Source organism: Quercus lobata, chromosome 9 (genome assembly GCF_001633185.2).
Source record: "Quercus lobata isolate SW786 chromosome 9, ValleyOak3.0 Primary Assembly, whole genome shotgun sequence".
Taxonomy (NCBI): Eukaryota; Viridiplantae; Streptophyta; class Magnoliopsida; order Fagales; family Fagaceae; genus Quercus; species Quercus lobata.
In genome coordinates this window covers 28,873,939-28,898,162 of record NC_044912.1, presented here as the reverse complement: position 1 = coordinate 28,898,162, position 24,224 = coordinate 28,873,939, and the positions used below count along the sequence as shown (strand labels likewise).

Below are 24,224 nucleotides of genomic sequence, written 5' to 3'. Positions count from 1 at the left end.
GCACATAACTTATACTAGTAGGAGTCATTCTAGAAGTGGGAGTCATGTGTCTCATGGGGAGGATACCAGAAACTTGCAACTGGAGATAGATCATTTACGTAGGAAGTTACGCCGTAAGCAAAGGAGGGAGACTCCATCGAGCTTAGAGTCTCAATTTGATGATGATGACAATTATAGACCCAGATCAAGAACCCCTCCCAGCAAGTCTTTCTCTTATAATGAAGAGCGCCATCAAAGGTGAAGGAGTGTAAGCCCAGCCTATAGGGGCTTAGGGAATGATGCCATGAGTAAGGCTTTGCGTCAAATCTCAAAATCATTGTTTACACGGAGGATAGAGAAGGCAAAGCTTCCTCGGTGGTTCACGCAGCCAATGTTTACCATGTATAATGGTAGGACGGATCCGGTGGAGTATGTCAGTCATTTTAACCAGAGAATGATTGTTCAGTCGAGGAATGAGGCCTTGATATGCAAAGTATTCCCATCTAGTTTGGGGCCTGTGGCAATGAGATGGTTTGATGGACTGGAGGAAGGCTCCATAAACTCCTTTCAAGAGCTTAGTAGGGCCTTTGGTGCTCGATTTATTACATGCAGCAGAGTCCCTCGTCCTTTGGATTCCTTGTTGTCCATGACAATGAGAGAAGGGAAGACTTTAAAGACTTACTCTGATAGATATTGGGAAATGTTTAATGAGATGGATGGAGACTTTGAGGATGTGGCTATAAGGACCTTTAAGGTCGGCAGTCCTGCTGAGCACAAATTAAGGAAGTTCTTGACGAAGAAACCAACGCAAAGAATGCGTTAGCTTAGACATGGCAAAACAGGTCAGAATTTTTTGACCCGACCCGACCCGAAAAATACCTGATCCGAACCCGATTTTTTTACGGGTCAACACAACCTGACCCAGATAACCCGTGACCCGACTGGTTAAAAAAATTCGCAAAATTTTTTATTTTTAAACTATGTCTTGATAATAAGTGCATAAAGCACAAAGCACCAGGATGGCAAAGCCAAACCAATAGGCAATAGTCCATAGTCAGTAGTCAATAGTCATTAAATTATTAAATTACAACTTACAAGAAGACAAAACAATAACTTTTTACATGCAAGTGCAACTTGCCAATTTGATCTTGGGGCTTCACGAATCACAAATGAAATGGCAAAACCAATAAAGCTAAAAGCTTCAGCTTTGCTCCACAGACCATAGAGACATGACAATTGACATGAGAAGACTTAGACAACACAACCATTAAAAAAAAGAAAAAAATCTAATTCAGTTGACTAGAGTCCAAAGCCAAAATTGTGAGTCACATGAAACTTGAAAGAGTGAAGCAAAAACGTGACAACACAACACAACAACCACATCCACGGACCACAATCCACAAGGGTCAAGGGCCAAAGCGGTAAAGCCCCCTCAGCAGTCAGCCTCTGCCTTTCTTTAATGGCACAAGATCTTATGAGCATTCCGATAACCACTGTTGTTTCTGAATCAAGTTCTAGTACTGGGAAAAAAATTCTTACTTCGTATCGATCACGTCTTTTACCTGAGAATGTGGAAGCTACGTTATGTACTAAAAGTTGGCTATATGGATTTGAAGGTAATTTAATTTTTTTATAATCATAATTATACAATTTTAATTCTTTATTGATTTGCTTTTATGATACATTAAGTTATATTAAAATATTGTATTGTAGATGAAGATGTTGACAAAATTGGCCAACTTGAGCTACAATTTGTAAGTATGAATATTTGTAGTGCTGAATCTGCTACCAACGTTAAGTAGATTGAGATTGAGGTGTAATTCTTATAAAATATTTACTATTCTTCTTCACTTAATATGTTATGTTTATTTTTAAATAATTTTTTTTTTAGTTTATCTTTCTAAGTAATCTAACTTTACTATTATTTTAAATGCAACAGGAACATGTGCATTTAAGAAGACCAATAACTTGCTACTTTGTTGGCTTACTTGTTTTGTTTGTTTTAGGATCTATCTCTTTTTGAAGTTGTAAACTTGTAATTATATGCATTTTAACAGTGAACTATTAACATTGAATACTTTTTTCATCATGAATTTACGACTATAAATAATTTTTGTCATGCTCAAAAGTCGAAACTATTAGAATTGGAAGGATATTAACAAGTGACATTAAGTGCAATTCATTTGCTCAACTGATTTTATTCATTCTCTCTAAATAAGTTGTCATTGATTTGTTTTTGTAATTGAAAAAGAAAAAAAAAATTGAAAAATACGGGTCAACCTGACCCAACCTGCAACCCGATTGGCCTGTTTAAAAAAGACCTGTTTCGACCCGTGACTCGTTTGACCCGCCAACCCGATTGACTCGATCCAAACCCGACCTGACTCGCCCGTTTTGCCATGTCTATGTTAGCTCATGGATCGGATTGATAAACATAAACGGATCGAGAATGATCAGCAAAAGGGAAGGGGAAGCCGAAGGAAATCCCCCATGACCAAATAGATTTTAGGTCAGAAAGATATAATGGTAATTGGCCCAAGAGAGATTTTGTTTGACATACTGGGCACACTACTGTCCAGGTAGTTAACACAGTGTTTAGGGAGCCTGTACACCAAATCCTTGAGAAACTAAAGAATGAGCCATATTTCAAATGGCCGAATAAGATGGGAGGAGACCCCATGAAGTGTAATCAAAGTCTTCATTGCCAATATCATCAGGATTGAGGACACACTATAGAAGATTGTAGAACTTTATGTGACTATCTGGAGCAGTTAGTCAAAATTGGGAAGCTGAAGCAGTTCCTGTACCAACCCTCTTGGTAGGGGAGTCAGGTCGTGTTGGCATACAGGAGGGACGCTTCCTCAAGACTGCCCTTGGGAACAAGAAGTGTTATTCTCGCCGCCCCAAGTCGGACTGGTGCATATCCATCAGGGGTTATGTCCATAGCAAAACCACACGCTGAGGATTCGATCCATGAGTCTAATCAAGGAAGAATGGAAGTCCGACCAGCTTTGAGCTTCTTTGATGAGAATAAAATTGGAACTTATCAACCACATGATGATGCCTTAGTGGTCACTCTCCGAATAAGGGGGGGTATGATGTGAGAAAAGTCTTGGTGGATCAAGGCAGTGGGGCAGAGATCACGTACCCTGGCCTGTACAAGGGACTTAAGTTGAAACCCAAGGATTTGGTCAGCTACGATTCCCCTCTGGTGGGGGTTTGATGGGAAGACAGTCATCCCAATGGACCAGATCAGGCTGCCTGTTCAAGCAGGGTCAGAGGTCGTTGAAGTAGATTTCATTGTGGTAAACATGTACTCTCCCTATATTGCTATCATGGCAAGCCCTGGCTCTATGCCATAGGGGCTGTCTTTTCAACTCTGCACTTGAAAGTGAAGTATCCTTCAAGGGATGAGGTTGAAGAGCTGATTAGAAGTTAAGTTATGGCCAGGCAATGCCTAGTTGCGGCTATTAGACACCAATTTGAGGGTGAATCATCGGCCACCACAGAAAGGGCTTTGTAGCAATCAAAGGAAACAGGGACATCCTTGGACGCTGTAGCTAAAGGGGCGAGATGCAAGAAGTTGGAGAAGATTACTATCAATACTGATGTTGACAAGTATTTTCAAGTGGGAGTTCAGCTACCTCCTTGGGAGAAGGAAGAGCTAGTGGCTTTCCTAAGAAAGAATGTTGATGTGTTTGCTTGGAGTGCTTATGAAGCTCCCAGGGTGGATTTGAATTTTATCTGTCAACATCTTAATGTCAATCCATCAGTTACCCCATAGAAACAATCACCTCGGCGCTCTTCTAAAGAACATTTTGAGATTGTTAAAGAAGAGGTGGTAAAGCTTAAGCGTGCAGGGGCAATAAAAAAGGTCTTTTATCTAGAATGGTTGGCCAACACTGTAGTGGTGAAAAAGAAGAATGAGAAGTGACGAGTGTGTGTAGATTTCATAGATTTAAACAAAGCTTGCCCTAAGGACCCCTTCCTAATACCCCGAATAGACCAGTTAGTGGACGCAACGGTTGGTCATCCTTGGATGAGTTTTTTGGATGTCTTTCAGGGGTACCATCGGATACCATTAGCTCTGGCCGACCAGGAGAAGGCTGCTTTTATAACGCCCACTGGGAATTATCATTATAAGGTAATACCTTTTGGATTGAAGAATGTAGGGTTTACTTACTAGAGGATGATAACTAGAATGTTTGAACCCCAGCTTGGTAAGAATATTGAGGTCTACATTGATGACATGGTGGTGAAAAGCAAGGCAAAGGCCGAGCATGTGGGTGACCTCAGAAGTGTCTTTGAGGTGTTGAGAAAGCATAAATTACGCCTTAATGCTTCTAAATGTTCCTTTGGCGTAGGCCTCAGGCAAGTTTTTAGGTTATATGGTCACCCATTGTGGGATTAAAGTTAACCTTAATCATATTAAAGCAATCAATGATTTATAATCTCCTCAAAATCCTAAAGAAATCCAAAAGTTGATAGGAATGACTACAGCCCTGAACAGATTTATCTCTTGATCCACTGATAGATGTAGGTCATTTTTCCAACTCTTGCACTAGTGGAAAGGATTTGAATGGAATGAAGAATGTGCCTTCACTTTTCAGCAGTTGAAGGATTACCTTTCTTGGCTGCCCATTATGTCCAGACCCGAGGAGGAAGAAGTCCTTTTTGCCTACATTGCCGTGGCCTCTCATGCAGTTAGTCTGGTATTGGTAAGGGTAGAAGATGGAGTATAATGGCTAGTCTATTATGTGAGTAAGTCGCTACATGAAGTTGAAGTTCGTTACTTACCTTTGGAGAAAGCCATTTTGGCTGTGGTACATGCTACATGAAAACTCCCCCATTACTTCCAAGCACATACAATTGTGGTTTTAACTCAACACCCTCTACAGTTGTTACTACAAAAAGCTAATTATACAGGGAGAATTGCCAAATGGGGGACAATCTTGGGAGCATTTGACATAAGGTACATGCCTCGTACCTCCATTAAAGGGCAAGTGCTTGTGGATTTGGTTGCAGAGTTTATCGAGTCTCCAATAGAGGTGGAGGTCTAGGAACACAGATCAAAGGTAAAGTAAGTTCAGGTAATTTCTCTACAGGGGCCCCTACCCTGGAAGTTATATGTTGATGGTGCGGCAAATCAAAAGGGATTCGAGGTGGGGCTGGTAATAGTGTCCCCGGATAGGATTACCATTAAGAAATCTTTAAGGTTGGGCTTCTCGACCATGAACAACGGAGCTGAGTATGAGGCTCTACTAATAGGGATTTCTATGGTTCAGAAGATGGGAGGAAATATTGTTGAAGTTTTTTCAGACTCAAGGTTAATTGTAGGACAAGTAAAGGGAGAGTTGGAAGCTGGGGATTTGAGAATGCAGGGGTACTTGAGTCAAGTTTGGCGTTGCAGTCAAATTTTGAGTTTTTCACCATATAACAAGTCTCGAGAAGTAGGAATACACATGCTAATTCTTTAGCAACTCTGGCAACCTCTTTTGGACAAGATCTACCTTGGGTCATACTTGTCAAGGATTTGCATAGGCCTGCTGAGGAGAAAAATGAGAAAGTCCAAGTTCACCAAATTAAGGTCAGACCTAGTTGGATGGATCCCTTTGTTCTGTTTCTCAAAGAAGGTGTTTTGCCTTATGAGAAGGGGGAGGCAGAAAAGATATGGAGGAAAGCTCCTTGTTTTTGGTTGTCCAAGGAGCAAAAGTTGTACAAACGCTTCTTCTCTAGGCCATACTTGCTTTGTATTCATCCCGAGGTAGTGGAGCCACTTTTGGAAGAGTTGCACGAGGGGATATGTAGAAGTCATACTGGGGGCAGATCGTTATCACATAGAGCTCTTATTCAAGGGTATTGGTGGTCGAGTATGCAAAAAGAGGCACAAGAGTATGTAACAAAGTGTGATCAATGCTAGAGATTTGCTCCGAACATTCACCAGCCTAGGGGAGTACTTAATCCTCTATCAAGCCCATGGCCATTCACTCAATGGGGCTTGGATATTGTGGGACCATTCCTCAGGGCTGTGGGGAACCGGAGATGGCTTCTGGTTGGAACTGATTACTTCATAAAGTGGGTCGAAGCTAAGCCTGTCCAACATTAGAGATATTGATGCGAAGAAGTTTGTTTGGAAGAATATTGTAACCAGATTTGTAATTCCTCGTACCCTTATCTCGGATAACGGGCTTCAGTTTGATAGTAAAGCCTTTAGGCGATATTGTTGTGAGCTGGGCATTAGGAACATATATTCAACCTTGGCCTATCTGTAAGGGAATGGATAGGCTGAAGTAGTCAATAAGGTCATAATTAATGGGCTTAAGAAGAGGTTAGATGAAGCAAAGGGTAGATGGGTTAAAGAACTGCCACATGTTTTTTGGACATATCGGATAAATCCTCATCGATCAATTGGGGGAATACCTTTTTCAATGACATATGTGTCTGAGGCTGTGATCCCTCTAGAGACTGGGTTTCCGACGCTAAGGACAAGCTTATTCACCCTAAACAATAATGATCAATTACTAGAAAGGAGTTTGGATTTGGTCGATGAATGAAGAGAAGTAGCCATGGTACAACTAGCACATTACCAGCAAAAGCTTAAGCAGGGATATGATACAGGTGTGAGAGCTAGACCACTGGCACCAGGTGACTTGGTGTTAAGAAAAGTAGTAGGGACTGCAAAGAACCCATCTTGGGGAAAACTAGGGCCCAATTGGGATGGGTCATATCACATTACCTCTGTGGCTGGTATAGGAGCTTATTTTCTAGAAGATTTAGATGAAAATGTTGTACCATATCCGTGGAATGTAAACAATCTTCGAAGGTATTATTATTAATGAAAGACAATCTCACCATCTTTGGTTTTAACTATTATGTGTTTTAATCTTATTCATCTAAGTGTTAAACAGAACCTTGGTCATGCCTGGTTCCTCGGACCACATACCTTGGGTAAATTAATGCTTTTTTACTTTCCTAAGTGTTAAATAGAACCACATTCATGCCTGGTTCCTCGGACCACATACCTTGGATAAATTAATGCTTTTTACTTTCCTAAGTGTTAAACAGAACCTCGGTCATGCCTGGTTCCTCGGACCCAAGGCGCATGCCTGGTTCCTCGGACCACATGCCTTGGGTAAATTAATGCCTTTTACTTTTCTAAGTGTTAAATAGAACCTCGGTCATGCCTGGTTCCTTGGACCACATACTTTTGGGTAAATTAATGCTTTTTACTAATAATGGATGATAAAGACTCTAAATGCAGCACCCTAATTGAAGAAATCTCCAAGAGCATCACTTAAAGCATTTGAAGTATATCCATGAAATATTCTTTGGTGATAAGCATAATTTCATTATGCATTTCTCCTCGGATTACATACTCCGAATGCATTGACATCACTTGCTTGATCCAATTTAAGGTACGTAAGTACTCTCTTAAATATGTCTTTTGCTTTGTTGCTTGGGTATTGATGAATACACTAGAATAATTTGGGGCCGAACTGATAATCTTTGGAGACTTACAAGTTTTATTATACATTCAAATATAGTCATGACTGATATAAGGTTGATAACAATATGTATTATACTTAAAAAAAAAAGGGATTAGAACAGTAGCATATGCCTTGAAGTAATTAAAATTGTTCATTAAGTAAAAGATGAGACTTTTCATTGGATCACAGAATCTTCCCTTAGGAAAAAACAAGGAGTGTACAATACACTTGGTATTACTTCCCTTCTGGAAACATCATGTTCAAAAAGAAAAAGAAAAAGAAAAAGAAGCAACTAAACAAGTCTAGGACAGAATAGTAACACCCTAGTTAACAGTGGATAAGGGGGGGGGGTGTTTCCTTTAGCCCCTAACTGGGAGGAGGATTCAGGCGCTTTGCTCTGAGCTACCTCATTCTCCTCGGAAGCCTCTTAAGTTTTTGATGGAGGTTTAGATTGCTCGAGCGCTTTGCCCGGGGCTACCTCTTTCTCCTGAGAAGCCTCTTTGGGCATTGGTAGTTTTTTCAGGCACTGTATCTTTAGCTACCCCTTTCTCCTTACCCTTTGAGCTTACCCTTTTGGACTCCTTAGAGGTCTTCAAAGTGGTTGGAAGGGTACTAGCATAAGCAGGCTGGGCAGGTTCAGGCACTTTAGGAGCAGTGACCACCTGGGAGCTAGGTTGAACTGCTACGCGCAAAGCTGGGGGATAGAAGATATTCTTTGTTCTCCTTAACTCTGAAGAAGCACCCACCCCGGCCAAGTTCAATGCCTTGGTCCATACCTGAAGGTAGTAACCTCGGCAAACTCTTGTGACCTGGGCCCTCAGGATGTCTTCAGTCTCTTTTACCCCAATGTCATAACCATTTTGTTCGGCCCGAGCTACAGCTTCCTCTACGTTTTCCATTTCTTTTTTTTGAGCTTCTATTTGCTCATTAGCAACTGCAAGCTGCTCCTCAGCTTTATGCAATTGCAGGCGTTGGTCCTCAGCCTACTTCTCAGTACCAGCTTTAATGCTTTTCTTTTCCCTATCTGCCTCGGCCAACTTGGTGACGAGGTCTTTTATTCTTTTCTCCACTATACCTAAAGTTTGGATAACAACAACACGCCTTGCCTCCTCATCCTTTAGCTGAGTGTGGGCTTCATCCACCCATTCCTTGGTAATGTTCATTGCTTGGATAGCCTGGAAGAAAGCAACACAGTGAATCCTTTAAATAAAACAAAGTATCTATTTATGTAATGATGATAGTGAAAGAAAGTTGCATATATATATATATATATATTTAGTATAAAAGGTGAAACGAAGGGCATACCATGGCTAAGTCTCTCTTTAAGGCTAGGAACATCTCGTGCTTTGTGAGAGTTCTTAGGTTAGCCATATCCTAATGTAGAAGTAGGGGCTGTTCCAGTGCGTTGGCCACATAGCTAGCCTTGCACTTTTGGAAGTCCCTAATGGAGGAGCCCAATGGGAATGGGGCTCCGTCTAGTACAAGTGGTGGGTTCCAAGTCGGAACCCTGGGGCGACACTTAGGCATTCTCTCTATGCCTGTACCCTCAGTAGAGGTCTTTGGAAGGAGCAACCTCACCTTCCTTGGACACATCCTTCCATTGTTTAACCCTCTTCCTCTTCTTGTCTATTAGTTGGGAAGGGGAGGCATGAGTGGGGAGGGGGGGTGGTGGGATGGGTTTGGATAGACACCTTGGGAGCAGACCATCTAGCGTGTGACTCCAATAATTTGAGGAGGCTAGTGCTCTTCTTCCTTTGAAGCATCATGGCTTTGGGAACGTCAGATGGCTCTTGGTTACTGCTTACTTGAGCAGGGGTTAGGTGGGAAAAGGAAGCGTGTGGAGACTTGGCAGGGGGCGACTGATCGAGAACCTCAAAGTCTTCTTCAGAATGTGTGACCTCAATCACTCTGAATGTCGCTTCTTCTAGAGCAGGATGTGAAGAAGTTGCTTCTTCCCCAGTTACACGCTGAATGGGCAACTCAATTTTTTGAGTACCTTCAGGTGGAGGATTAACGAGGAGCCTGGGCACTGCAATGTTAATCTGTTGCAATTAGGGTCTTTCGCCTTAATCACGTACTTCGGGGACTGAAAGCTTGTTGATATTGGCTTGTATCCAAGGATGACGTGGGCAGCTTGCAACTGTCCGTCCAAGTGGAGGAAAATCTTGGACTGGAGTATTATGGTAAGGTCGGGCTTGTTGACGAAGCTAAAATTAGGGGCTGTGAAATTTTTGTTTGAACTTTTTTAGACCCTTTAAAATACAACCAAATTAACCTACTTTATTAGCCAAGTGATTACTTAGTCAAATTATTCAAATCTAGGTTAACACAAATATATCATATCATTGTAAAGTGCAGAAAATAAAGAACATAACGATATGATAACCTAGGAAAACCAAACCGGTAAAAATCTGGGGAGGATTTAACCTAGCTATCCTCAAGGTAAAACAAATCCACTATGAAAGAATTGAAGTTTATACAATAGTGACTTAGACCACTAACGTCTGATTGCTACTTCGAGTAGGAAACTTACTACCACAACCACGTGATAGTTTCAAGTCCACGGACTACTTCTTTCTTGGAGTCCCAGTAATCACAAGCACTCCCGCTTGTATATCTTTAAGCTCTTGAAGCAGCAACTGAATTGATCATCAAGTTCTTGACATAATCTTGATTCTTGATAACCCTAAGTGTATGTGAAGGCAACCACCTCTAGATCTCACAGAAGATTCACACACACAGCATAAAGAGCAACTCTAAAACGTGGCTAGGGTTTTCCCTTTTATACTTAGGGCAAAACATAAAACCCTACAGGTCAAACGGACTTGGGCTAAGTTAGAAATTCTGCAGAGAAAACAATCTGCATGACTTTTGATCAGTTGAGTCTAATTCTCGATCGATCAAGCCAGGTAGATTTACACAGCAAATCCTGCTGTAACTTGATTCCAACTTTACATAAAAACACATACTTTGAGCAAGTCTAAATATGACTAAAATGTTTTGATTATGGTTTGTCAACATTACAAAATGAAGTTCTAATACAATAGTTCCAAATTCCTTAGAACTTAACAAACTCCCCTTTTGGCAATCCGTGACAAAACATAAACTAAACAAAATGCTCAAAGTTACATAAAAACAACCCATTACAAAAATATTGCCCATTATAACAAATTCAACCTAACTACCATCTATCAGTTGCAAGTGTAGACAACAGTACGACTGAATCAACCTGTATATTCCTGAAACACTCAACAAACGCATAAACACATGTGTGAAAAATACAAGTAAAACAAAGTAACTTCTTGATTTCACATATAACATAAAAATAAAGACATATATCATGAATAACTTATAAATATAAATCAATAAACAATGTGAAACAAGAAACATATATCATCAATGTATCTCCCCCTATCATGGACAACCTAATCAAAAACAAAAATACATCATGAGCCAAAAAAGTAGATACACAATGAAGCACCTAAATACAATCTAAATCTCCACAGCTCCAAAACAAAAAAAAAAAAACAAAAAAAATCTCCCCCTAACACAAAATCTCCTTTACATATGTACTCCCCCTTTTTGTGACGAATTGCCAAAGGGCAATTAGTCATCTTCAAAAGGAGGTGGCAGAGGTGATCGTCTAAGTCTCTCCAAATCTGCTCGCAAAGCATGAAACTCATCAAACATGTTCACCAAAATCGAACCATGAGTTGCTTGAACGGTCATGACAGTCTCGAACATACGTCGAATGTATGAATCATCTGAGGTAGAAGGTGGAGGAACAACAACAACAGCAGGATCAACGGACTCCTCAGTAGTAGTATCACCTATAGAAGAGGGAGGAGGAGGTGCGACACCAGAAGACTCAACTCTAGGGTGTTTAGAGCTTGCTCTCATCTGAGCAGTCCTCTGCCTAAGAAAGGTGGCACCTATAGGAGCAACTATATGAATAGGCTCAGATGCGGGAAACTCCTCTAAACCCAAATGCAAAAGAATCCGATGAATAAAAACCGGAAAGAAAAGAGCATGAGCAGTAGAACTACTCCGATGAACCTTAATCAAAGAACAAAGAAAAAGATGAGGAAAACTAATAGGAGCATCTGTGACAAGAGCATACAAAAACTCACAACGCTCTATAGGAATGGTGCGCAAATGAGAGATAGGCCACAAAGAATGACAAGCAATACGAAAGAAAAGATAATGAATCTCAGTTAACTTAGCAGACGTGATCCGAGGATCAGAACCCCATTGGATAGAAGTACCAGTGATGTATGACATGATATCTTCTAAGGGAGGAGACTCATCATAAGGATAAACCGAATGCTGGACCACATGCACCTCAAGAGCATCAGCCACTACCGAAGGAGTAATGGTGTACTTATCACCTCGTATCTAACTTCTTACCAGAGTGTTGGAATCATAGAAGTGGACAGAGAGGTTCGAGTAAAACTCTCTGATCAAGGTAGCCGGAGGTGGATGAGAAATATCCATCAATGGTAAGCAACCCTGACGCTCAAAGCTTCTCCTAATCTCAGAGTTAAGTTCATCTAAGACAACCTTTCTCTCAGCCCAAATATTCCTAACAAGGTTCAACTGCTCATATACTTCCTGGTTTTTCTCACTTAGGAACCTCTCGCTATCAAAGGTGGGGGCAGAAGAAGAGGAGGCTTTCCTATTAGCCCTAGTCTTCCTAGACATGGTGCTAAGGATAGGACAAGACAAACATAAAAGAACCAAAAAGAAACAAAAGGAAAAGAAACCAAGGGCAGACTGCAAGTTAGCACAAAACAAAATAGAAATAACAGTCTATATGATGCATGAACAATATAAACAAATTATGCATGCTCTAATGCAGTTAGAATAAGTTCAATTTCTCTTTAAGATCACAAAATTGGCTTGAGCATAGAGTTTATAACAAAAACACCAAAGTTTTGAAAAACCACTTGTACAAATTCCAAAAAATTGACCAATTGATCATTACACAAGTTAGATAACATAATATAATGATCAAATTAATCAATCTAACAAGCCAATTTCATCAAATTAAACCCAATTGAACAAAATCCCCAATTCGGGTAGTTTCAAGCCCTAGAAATTCCAAATTTTCACAAATCAACAAATTGATCAAATTAATTCACATAGAACAGTTGTATATCATCCCACAACAAAAACCCATTAACCAATTTCCAAAGAAAAGGCTTAAATCAACAAAAATCTCAATTTCCCTTAGGTTCGAAATTTCCCTTTAATGCATGGCAAAAATGCATGAAAACATGAAAATAAATGAAAAAGGAGGGGTATAAAGGTCTTACCGGCCTTAGATGAGAAAAACTTTGCAAAGGAATCGGAGGAAAATGACAAAAATTTGATTGGAAGCTTTGACCGATCAAAGAGAGAGAGTAAAGTGTTTTTGAAAAAGTTTGAAAGTGACAAAACACGTGAAACTCAAAGTTTTTAAAAAACTCTCTATGCGATTTTCGATTGATCGAAAATGCCTTCGATTGATCCAACAGTGATCGAGCACCAATCGAAACAGACATAAGCTCACCAAATTTTTAATCACAATTTTGATCGGTCGAGAAACAGTTTCAATCGATCGAAATTCTGAAAAAATAAATTTTTTGAAAAAACAAAGCAATTTTCTGCAAAAACTCCTCAAAGCATTGAATTTTATGAATAAAATGCATGAGTATGAGATGTAATGCTTTTCAAAAACACTCGTTGTTAACCCAGTTTTCCCAAAAATAAGATTTTCAATAAATTCTCCTTAGATTCTCAAATATCAAAGATGTTTTGCATAAATATCAAGGAATTCTTCAACCTTGGTTGACCAAACCAAAATCACACACAATAACATGTACAAAGTTTAGCAAAGAGTAACTTGTATAGTGTGTGTAACTAGCAAAAGTTTGAGATACATGTGAGGTGATATGTGAATAGTAATTAAGCACACTTTCTACAAAATTCATCACATAGAATTTGAAAGAGACTATCACCTAAAGAGTTACATTATATAACTCCCACATCTCCTAGAATAAAACCTTGCAATCATGTAAATTTCTTGATTTGTCTCATATTGTACACACTAATTTCATTTTGATTAGAAACTTATTGAAATATCTAGGATAATGTACACACTAATTTTAGTTGATTGAATTAATTATAGCCCAATAATGTACACACCAATTTTAGCATTTAAATTGAGGCTACACCTTATGTTCTTTTTGTGCATGTGTTACATTTTCTCGAGTACAAAATTTTACAATATGCACTAAGGTGTTCATGATTGGCTAGTAAATAGTGGTGAGATGGTTATTTATGCCTTTCTCATTAAGTTCAATTTTGTCAATCAAAGACATGTGACTTCATGATTAAGATCATGTAATCGAAAACTATAAACATCTTCCCACACAATATGCACTACAAAGCTAAACAAGGTACAAAGACAAGTTATGTAAAGATAAATTGGCCAATCTTGATTTCAAATCCAAGACAAATAATGCAAAACACATTTTGCTTCCCTTTTCCTTTTTTTTTTTTTTTAAATTTTTTTTATTATAAAAGAACCAACAAAAACAACCTAGAATGAAATGCATGAATGTTATGCAATGCAAATCCTAGAATAAAAAACAAAGAAAACAAAAATAACAAATAAGAATGGTCACAAAGAGTAGAGCAATGAAGCACAAGGACCATGTCAGAAAGACTCAATTGGATTGAGCCTTTTGCATTCAAAATTTTTTAGATGCACATCGAGCATTAGAGTTCTTATTCATACTAGAATAATTACCAACTCCAGGATTGGAATAAAGGTTTAGAGCCTTTACCAATTCACCAATAAGTACCATAGGATCTTGTGCTTGAGGCACATGTACTTTTGGCTTGTTTGCTCGCTTAGCAGCTTGCAACTTGAAACAGTTTGGACGAATATGCCCAAACTTTTCACAAAAATGACAAACCCATGCAGGTCTATCATACAACTTGCCCTTTGGAGGATTAGGAGTCTTAGGTTTAGATTCTTGAAGATCAACCCTAATTTTCCTAAGAGGTGTAACTTCTACGGGTTTGACAACCTCACTCACAGGGGGTTCAGAAGAAGGAACAAAGTTTGTGGAATGTGGTTTAGGCACAGAGATGCTTTCTACAAAACCTAGACCAATTTTGTCTGAAGGAGACTTTTGAACACTCAGCATGTGATCAAGTTTGGAAACAGTAGACCTATTTGTTTGTTCTTTAACAACAGATAATTCCAAATTCTTAACTTTATCAAGCAAAAGCATATTCTCAGTCTTCACATTATTCAACAATTCATTAGCATCAAACAGTTTCACAAGCAAATTTTTTTTATCAAGTTCAAGAGATGCAATTTTTTTTAAGCCTAAATCAATACTCATAGCATCATTTGCAGCAACTTTGCAAAGTTTATTGTAAGCTTCTTGCAAATCTGCATCCTCAGAGAGTTCCCCATCAGAAGGGTTCTCTTCAACAGAAGTACTTTCATCAACTACAGCAGTAGATGTGAAAGCATTGAAGTTTCCATCCTCATCACTACCAGACTCATTATTAGAAATTTCATCATCACTAAGGGTTACAATCATAGCCTTACCTTTAGACCTCAAGAATGTAGGACATTCTAATTTCACATGATCATACCCTTGACAACCATAACATTGTTGACCCATAGAATTATTAGAAGGTTGACCTACTTTCTCTTTAGGTTTTTCAGTGTTATTAACCTTTGTGGGATCATTCCTCCTAAAATTTCTAGGTTCAGCGTTGTTTTTACCTTTTGCCTTTCTGTTATTGTTCCTAAGAAAGTTTCTAAAGTTCTTGGCAAGATAGACAATTTCTATAGCAGAGAGCTCATCATCAAATCCGCTCACATCAACATCATCAACTGACTTAAGAGCCATTGATTTGGATTTGCTTGTCTCAGGTAGGTCCAACTCATAGGACTGAAGAGATCCTACAGGTTCATCAACAAGGATGGAGTCCAAATCCTTGCTTTCAGTGATGCCAGTCACTTTGGGTCTAAAATCCTCAGTCAAGGATCTAAGAATCTTCCTAACAATTTTAGGTTGATCATAGATTTCACCCAGATTATAAGCAGAATTAACAATATCATTAAGCTTAGCATAGAATTCAGCAAAAGATTCATCATCAGACATCCTAATGCTTTCAAATCTAGTTGTTAATTGCTGTAACTTATTGATTTTAACTGCCTTTGTGCCTTCATGCACAGTTCGGAGAATATTCCAAGCAGTATGAGCAACCTCAACATTAAAGATTCTTTTGAATTTCTCCATAGAAATAACATTAAAAATAGCATTCATAGCCTTGCTATTAAAAGCAGCTGCTTCTTTCTGAGAAGTTTGCCACTCACTAATTGGAGTAGTGGGCTTCTCCTATTCGTATTTAACGGAGTTCCAGACTCTCTCATCAATGGATTTCAGGAATGCTTTAATCCTTACTTTCCAGTAAGCATAGTTGTTCCCATCAAAGTGATGTAGGATCACAAGAAAGTGACCGTGTTCTATGACAACAGGGGTTAAAGACTAGCTCTTAGATCAAAAGATCTACAACAAAAGAGCTATCTACTCTGATACCATTTGAACGTTTGTAGACCCCTCAAAACACAACCAAATTAATCTAGTTAATTAGCCAAGTGATTACTTAGTCAAATTATTCAAATCTAGGTTAACACAAATATATCATATCATTGTAAAATGCGAAAAATAAAGAGCACAACGATATGATAACCCAGGAAAACCAAACCGGTAAAAACTTGGGGAGGATTTAACCTAACTATCCTCAAGGTAAAACAAATCCACTATGAAAGAATTGAAGTTTACATAATAGCGACTTAGACCACTAACATCCTATTACTACCTCGAGTAGGAAATTTACTACCACGACCATGTGACAGCTCTGAGTCCACAGACTACTTCTTTCTTGGATTCCCAGCAATCACAAGCACTCTCGTTTGTATATCTTTAAGTTCTTGAAGCAGCAACTGAATTGATCATCAAGTTCTTGACATAATCTTGATTCTTGATATCCCTAAGTGTATGTGAAGGCAACCGCCTCTAGATTTCACAAAAGATTCACACACACAGCACAAAGAGCAACTCTAAAACATGGTTATGGTTTTCCCTTTTATACTTAGGGCAAAACATAAAACCCTACACATCAAACGGGCCTGGGTTGAGTTGGAAATTTTGCAGAAAAAAATAATCTGCACGACTTTCGATCAATCGAGTCTAATTCTTGATCGATCAAGCCAGGCAGATTTACATAATAAATCCTGCAGTAACTCGATTCCAACTTTACATAAAAACACATACTTTGAGCAAGTCTAAACAAGACTAAAACGTTTTTATCATGGTTTGCCAACATTACAAAATGAAGTTCTAATACATTAGTTCCTAATTCCTTAGAACCTAACGTTGTCTGCAAAAATCATAAAAACAAAAGTGTAATTAGAGAAAAGGTTCAATAAAAAAGAAAAATAAAATTTTGAACTAAAAAAAACAAACAAACAAGAAACTATGAAATTAGAATGTTCAGTGTTAAATTAGGGAGCCTAAGCCTAGAATACCCCACCTGACTTCCCCTTTCATGTTGGACAATGAAGACCATCATGCCACTCACCCGAGATAATCAAAAAATCTTGGTCCATGCTCTTATTAGATTCGGGAAGACATGAGGTGAACCTGACCTTGAGAACCCTAGTTTACAGGTAATATCCCATACTTTTTAGGTGTTGGCAATTATACATCCAATTGACACTGTGATGGGTAAGATTTACTCCTATCTTGTCATTAATGGCGTCCACACTACCTAGTATCCTAAATAGGTTTAGGGAACACTGGGTCGGGCAAAGTCTATGAGCAATTAAAAAATCCCTAGTCACTCTTCCCAGGGGAATCCTTATCCCTCCCTCTATAAAAGTGATCATAGGGATCACCACTTTCCCTTCTGACCTTAAAGCATGCCATTCTCCCTGAAGGCAATGCCGTATGGAAACCCTAGGTGGTATATTGTATCAAGCCTTGAAATTTTCTATGCATTTGAGAGTATTCACTAAACTAGCAAACCTACCCATCTAAGAAATAAGAAAGGATTGTTAAGAGAATAAGGTGAAAATTAAGAGGTCGAAGAAGAAAATTTCCTAAAAATAAGTAGGTGGGCTAAAGGTTACTTACAAAAATATGGGAAAGAGCATCTCGGACTGGTTCTTGAGAGTTGAAGATTCAAAAAGTAGGGCATCTAGATTCTTCGAGCAATTTATATAGGAGGGAAAAGTAAGCGGGAGAGTTCCCACTCGAATCCCTATGGAAAATCCCTACCATAGGATTTTCATCATACCGTAGATCGTGGGGGACAGGGCGCCGTGCGGAGTAAATGCAGAGGCATCCCAGATGCTGAAGCGGTAGGAGTGTGCTCATTGCAGGTGAAAAGACGCCTACACATAAGGCAATGTCATAAGCATGGGAGGTACAGTAATGTAAAATCGAAATTCTACTTTTCCCCAAAGGGAGAAAGAGTAGAATTTTGAGGGGCTATTGTAAGGATGAAAGGCCCAGATAAGGATATTGGGCCGTGGGCCGCACCCGAGGACATCTAGGAGCCCGATGACAGATAAGTTTTAGTAAAGGTAAGTAAGTTATTGGGCCGAGGAAGAAGTTTGGTCGTAATAAACAGGTGACGTTGTCCGAGGAGCCACCCTTCCTCAACTAATAGGGTGGTATCCTAAAATCCGACCACCAATCAAGTACTAGGTAATAGGCAACTGTGCTAGAGAGGATAAACTTCAGAGAGAAGTGAGTTAACAGAGAATTGAGAAATATCTGGGAAGAAAGCTGCTACCATCACATTGAATGCTCTACACCTAACTAATTGGTTGCATTAATATGGAGGTGAGACCTGAACAGTGACTTCTAGCCTCACAGCTGCCCATAAAGACTTTAGGAAGGTGTTAATGGGACAAGTATCAAGGAGATTAGCAATCTGATCTACACGTGAATGGCTAAGATAAAAGAAGGAAAGGGGGTATAAAATGAGGAGGATTCCATTACAAGAAGGGGCATGAGAAAACCAGAAAAGAAATGAATGTGTAACCAAGAACTTGAATATATATAAGTTTGAGAGAAATATAGAAGAACATATCACCCTCAGACTTGACCAAGGAGTATTTTTCTTTTCAATTTTTTTGTCTTAATCATTCTTATACCAACTAGCCTACTATGATCTATATTTTAAGTCATTGAACATTCATTAACAGACCCATTGTCTAACAAATTTATTGTTTTAGGCTTATTGGGCCACTGTCTAAATATCTTGGGCTGTGGATCAACTGCGTTCTTACAATTATTATTATTTGGATAATAAGTATTCAAACTAAGATTAGTTTCTTATATTAAATTTAAATAAAAATAAAAATTCTTTATATAAAAGAATAATTAATGCAAACCTATAAATAAATTATTTTTTTAATAGAAAATATAACTATAAATAATTAATGCATTTACACCATTGACACATTTAAGGAATTCTATTAATTCAAAATTTGTTAATATTGAAGCCTAAATGAAGAGTCTTAACAAATATGTCACATGATGGAAGCTTAGGCTATTACTTTTTGATGTTAATACTTTTTTATATACTAGTTAGAAAATTATGTAATGCATGAAAAAGTTTAACCAAATATGATTTTTTTTTTAAATAAAAAAATGATGATTTCTCTATTATTTTGTATAGAGATATGAAAACTGAAAATTTATGAAAGTTATTAATACACATTTATTTTGGTTGTGCTTGTATATGAAATATTAAACAGGATTAAGATATTTATTAGGATTAGGATATTTATTAATGGGTGTTTATTATGATTGTGTTTTTAAATAGAACTATTAAATATATGATTACGGTACTTATTAATAGATTTTTTTTTTAGTAATGCTACAGTCACAAACTATTTTACAACATTTTTACAAACTATTGATGTGGTGAATTCTTATTAGTTATAATATGGGTCAACTACTAACATCACATTTATGTTTACCAATAATTATTTGAAAATTACTAAAGTCACTTTAACAGTTTGTTAAAATGTTGTAAAATAGTTTGTATCTGTAGCATTACATTTTTTTTTTTTAATATATACAAGATAGAAATTCTATTCTAACTTAATCTAAGCGTATATGTCTGTAAACCTTGGCTACTTGCACCCTATTCTCACCCCATAAAAACTTTGTACTTGTAGAGTGACCATCATGTTAAGGGTGTGTAGTGGTATAGATATTTAGAATATAGAGAACATGTAATCTAATGGTGATATTTTTGAAATATTAATTAAATAAAAAGTAATTAGGTGGTGTAACATAATTGAAAGTTACACTAGGTTTAATAAAATATGATTTTATTTTATTTATCAAAAAAAGATGTTTTCTCTATTATTTTGTGCAGAATTATGAAAATTGAAAATTTATGATAGTTGTTAATACACATCTATTTTGATTGGGCTTGTGTATGAAATATTAAACTGGATTAGGATATTTATTAGGATTAGGATATTTATTAATGGGTATTTATTATGATTGTGTTTTTAAATAGAAGAATATATGATTATGGTACTTATTAATAGATATTTTTTTAAAACAAGATAGAAATTCTACTTTAACTTAATCTAAGTGAAGTTTGGCTTACTTCAAGTATTTTTTTAACTGAAATATCTTTTTATTTTAATGAGAAACTGTCAAATTACCCACTAACTAAATAAAAGATGGAAATTAAAATACACTACCACTTGCCATTGTATATTTAAAACGAAACGAGATGTCTAGTTAGAAAAGGTAAGCCAAACCCATCTAAGTGTATATGTGTGTGAACCCTGGCCCCTTGCATCTTGTCCCCACCCCATAAGAACTTTGTACTTGTAGAGTGACCATTACGCGAAGGATGCGCAGTGGTATAAATATTTAGAATATAAAGAACATGTAATCTAATAATGGTATTTTTGAAATATTAATTAAATAAAAAGTAATTAGGTGGTGTAATATAATTGAAAGTTACACTAGATTTAATAAAATATGATTTTATTTTATTTATCAAAAAATGATGTTTTCTCTATTATTTTGTATAGAAATATGAAAATTGAAATTTTATGATAGTTATTAATACACGTTTATTTATTTATTGAGAACAAATTCATTACTTATTGTGGGGCCCGAAATCTGTGGTCCCAGCCCACTTTGTATTAAGAGCCCAAAGCCTTGTCCTATAAAGCCCAACCGCCGAGGATGCGCAATGCAACTCCCTGAAGGCCCAAGAACGTGGCCGAGGACGACCTCACGTCCAACATCTCATAAAAACGCCTGAAGAAAAGGACAAATTCAGTACAAAAGCAGCTCAAGGGAGAAAGCTGCCAACACCTTAATGCGGAGCCCAGCGCCTGACAAACCCATACTCACACCATGCTATCCATCTTTTCCCAACCACTCTGATGTATGGATTGATAAGACGAGTAACCATCCCAAACAAGGAAAAACGGACACGTAAGTGAAGAACGGGAAGAAAATACTAGTATAAAAGGGAAAGAGAGCTGAGACAAAGAGGGGGGAGGGGGCTAGAAAAAAGGGAGGAAGAATGGGGAGAATGTAGTACTCCTCGGACTAATTCCGAGGAGCCAAACCTTTCCAAGCACTTCGATGTAAGGCTTATCTATACAGTCCAAACCTATCTTTGTATGAGTTCTCATGAAACCAGTACCAGACCCCTGCCCAGCGCCCAAAGGCAGGCCTTTCCAAACCCACTCTCTACAAACCGTATTGTTCGGGCCCTTTGTTGAGGTCTAAAAAGGATCATAGTGAAGGAAGCCCAAAAGAACAAGTCAAGCCCAAAAGGATAAGTCAAGCCCAAAATGATAAGTCAAGCCCAAAAGGAAAAATCAAGCTAAGCCCAAAGTAACAGATGCAGGAAACCCATGAAGGAATAAAAAGCCCAGGGGATCCTGAAGCCCAGACAAAGAAGCATCCAAAAAAGAGGATCACGGCAAGGGATAAGAAGCAAGGATCCTCAGGAACCTTCAAGAGGCGCAGACCCCTTTAGGCACAAAGACAAAGGAACACTAGGACAGCTCGATAGAAAAAGACAGAAGAAGGAAACAAGAAACAAAAGCAGAAAAAGAACACAAACGCTAGTAGAACCCAGCGACCTCTCATGGCACAGACAGAAAAAGCCTCGAGGAACCAAAACGGAGAAGCATAGAAGAAAGAATGATAACAAGTGGCTTTCAAAATGGCAGAGCAGGATTCCGCCCGGATGGGAAAGAAAAGGGAAAAGTGGAAAACGCCAGAAACGGGGATGCCGAGAAGGGCATACCTCAGCACATCCCAAAGAAGATGGCCAACCAGGAACTTTCAAAAGAATCAAAGCTGAAAGAAGGAAAGAATGAGAAAAAACGGAAATGGGACTTACCGAGATGATGGATACAGGACGTGCTCTGTTTGCAAAAGGGTAAAACAGGGGAACCAACGGTTCCCCGGGAGGACCAAAAACTCCATTATAAAAGGCGGGGGGATTTTCAGTAGGAAGAATATCATAACAGAGTCATTAGAACTCTGTAAAATTTAAGAAAAACAGAGGAATGTCTCCCGGTATCCCAGAAACAGCCACTATAGCACATACTTGGATTCAAAAATATTCAAACTTTGCAAGTCTTAGAGGCTTGAATAGCCATCAAAGTCTGTAATTTTTGAGCTTATTTGAACCTTGTATCACGTCTTAGTGAGCACATTTGTAATCCACAATCAAGAAAAATAATGAAATATCTCATATTGATTTGAGAATTTCTAACAATTACTTTACATATTTCTTTATTATATTATCTTCCTTTACTGCTTCTTGCTGCTCAATACATATATTCTTTGCTTGTAAAGCTGAGTCCTTGCCCAAGCAAAGCCACTTAGACTTGAGTTCCAAATCCCACAAGTCTTATGCAAAAGCACTAAGTCTGTGAGAATTGGGGCCAGGATCCTCGTGGCTGAATCATAACAAGCATAGAGAAAGATTGTATAGTGCAGAGAACCAGAGATTCTGGGTTCTTACAGGCCTAATACGCCCCGGGATCCCACGACAGTACGTCCTGGGATCCCACGACAGTACGCCCGGGGTACCAGGAGGAATCGCATTTTTGCCTTGAGGAGATTTATGTGACTTGCGCACAACTTGGTTCGTAATCAGCCCTCATTTAGCTGCGGTGAACCAAGCCCAGTCCATCAAAATACAACTATTTGGCCCAGGATCCTTGGGCCTGTGTGCTAAAGAAAAAAAAGCACTCTCACACCCTTTACATACGAGCCTAACGCCACCCTTGGGTCGTTAAAAATCGTGTCCCTACAATTGGCGCCGTCTGTGGGAAGGCTTGCGCGTTGGCGCAGATGGCGGTGGAGTCGAGCCTCTATTGGGCAGAAGTTCGCGAGGTTTCCTCCATCTCCAGCGACATGCAGTTGTTGCTCCGACATAAACTTCAGCTAGGGGCTACGCCTTGCAGTGCCAATGGCACGGGCAGCCCTAGGGGCTTCCGGCCTCAAGGTAATTCTCCCCGCCCGGGTCTAGGGGCTAACCTTCGAAAAATAAATAAATACAGAGGAAAAACTACTAAAAACTACAAGTTTTGGACAGAACCAAGGCCTTGCATGGTCCTCGGACTCAAGCCTATGGGGAAACCAAGTACTCAAAAGAAAAAATACAAGTTTTGGACAGAACCAAGGCCTTGCATGGTCCTCGAACTCAAGCCTATGGGGAAACCAAGTACTTAAAAGAAAAAACTACAAGTTTTGGACAGAACCAAGGCCTTGCATGGTCCTCGGACTCAAGCCTATGGGGAAACCAAGTACTTAAAAGAAAAAACTACAAGTTTTGGACAGAACCAAGGCCTTGCATGGTCCTCGAACTCAAGCCTATGGGAAAAGCAAGTACTTAAAAGAAAAAACTACAAGTTTTGGACAGAACCAAGGCCTTGCATGGTCCTCGGACTCAAGCCTATGGGGAAACCAAGTACTTAAAAGAAAAAAACTACAAGTTTTGGACAGAACCAAGGCCTTGCATGGTCCTCGGACTTAAGCCTATGGGGAAACCAAGTACTTAAAAGAAAAAAAAAACTACAAGTTTTGGACAGAACCAAGGCCTTGCATGGTCCTCGGACTCAAGCCTATGGGGAAACCAAGTACTTAAAAGAAAAAAAAAACTACAAGTTTTGGACAGAACCAAGGCCTTGCATGGTCCTCGGACTCAAGCCTATGGGAAAACCAAGTACTTAAAAGAAAAAACTACAAGTTTTGGACAGAATCAAGGCCTTGCATGGTCCTCGGACTCAAGCCTATGGGGAAACCAAGTACTCAAAAGAAAAAACTACAAGTTTTGGACAGAACCAAGGCCTTGCATGGTCCTCGGATTAACAGTTGGGTTAATCCCTAAAACTGTATGGATTCCCCAGTCTACTCTCGGATCCTCAGTACCAAAGGGATTGATGCAATATAGAGCAATATGTTACCAAAACACAATCGAAGTCCTTCACTGCTCGGCTACCCTCTCGGATGAATTATTTAGAGTTTATCGTTCTCGGACATTTGTCTTGCATGCATCGCACAGCGCCCGGCCGTTATCTCGGTTAGTTCCAAGAGTTTAATTTATTGAGAATTACCATTGTTATACTTGATAACGTCAGTAAGTTTAAACTAGTAGGAATTTGTT

The 24,224-nt window shown here is 38.7% G+C and overlaps 1 protein-coding gene across 1 annotated transcript; it reads left to right on the top strand.

Annotated features, from left to right (window-relative positions):
- Positions 1–283: 283 nt before the first annotated feature.
- LOC115961533 lies at positions 284–802 on the top strand. The gene has a single exon (XM_031080506.1). The coding sequence runs from the start codon at positions 284–286 to the stop codon at positions 800–802; it is 519 nt and encodes a 172-aa protein (XP_030936366.1).
- The last annotated feature ends 23,422 nt before the right edge of the window (positions 803–24,224 follow it).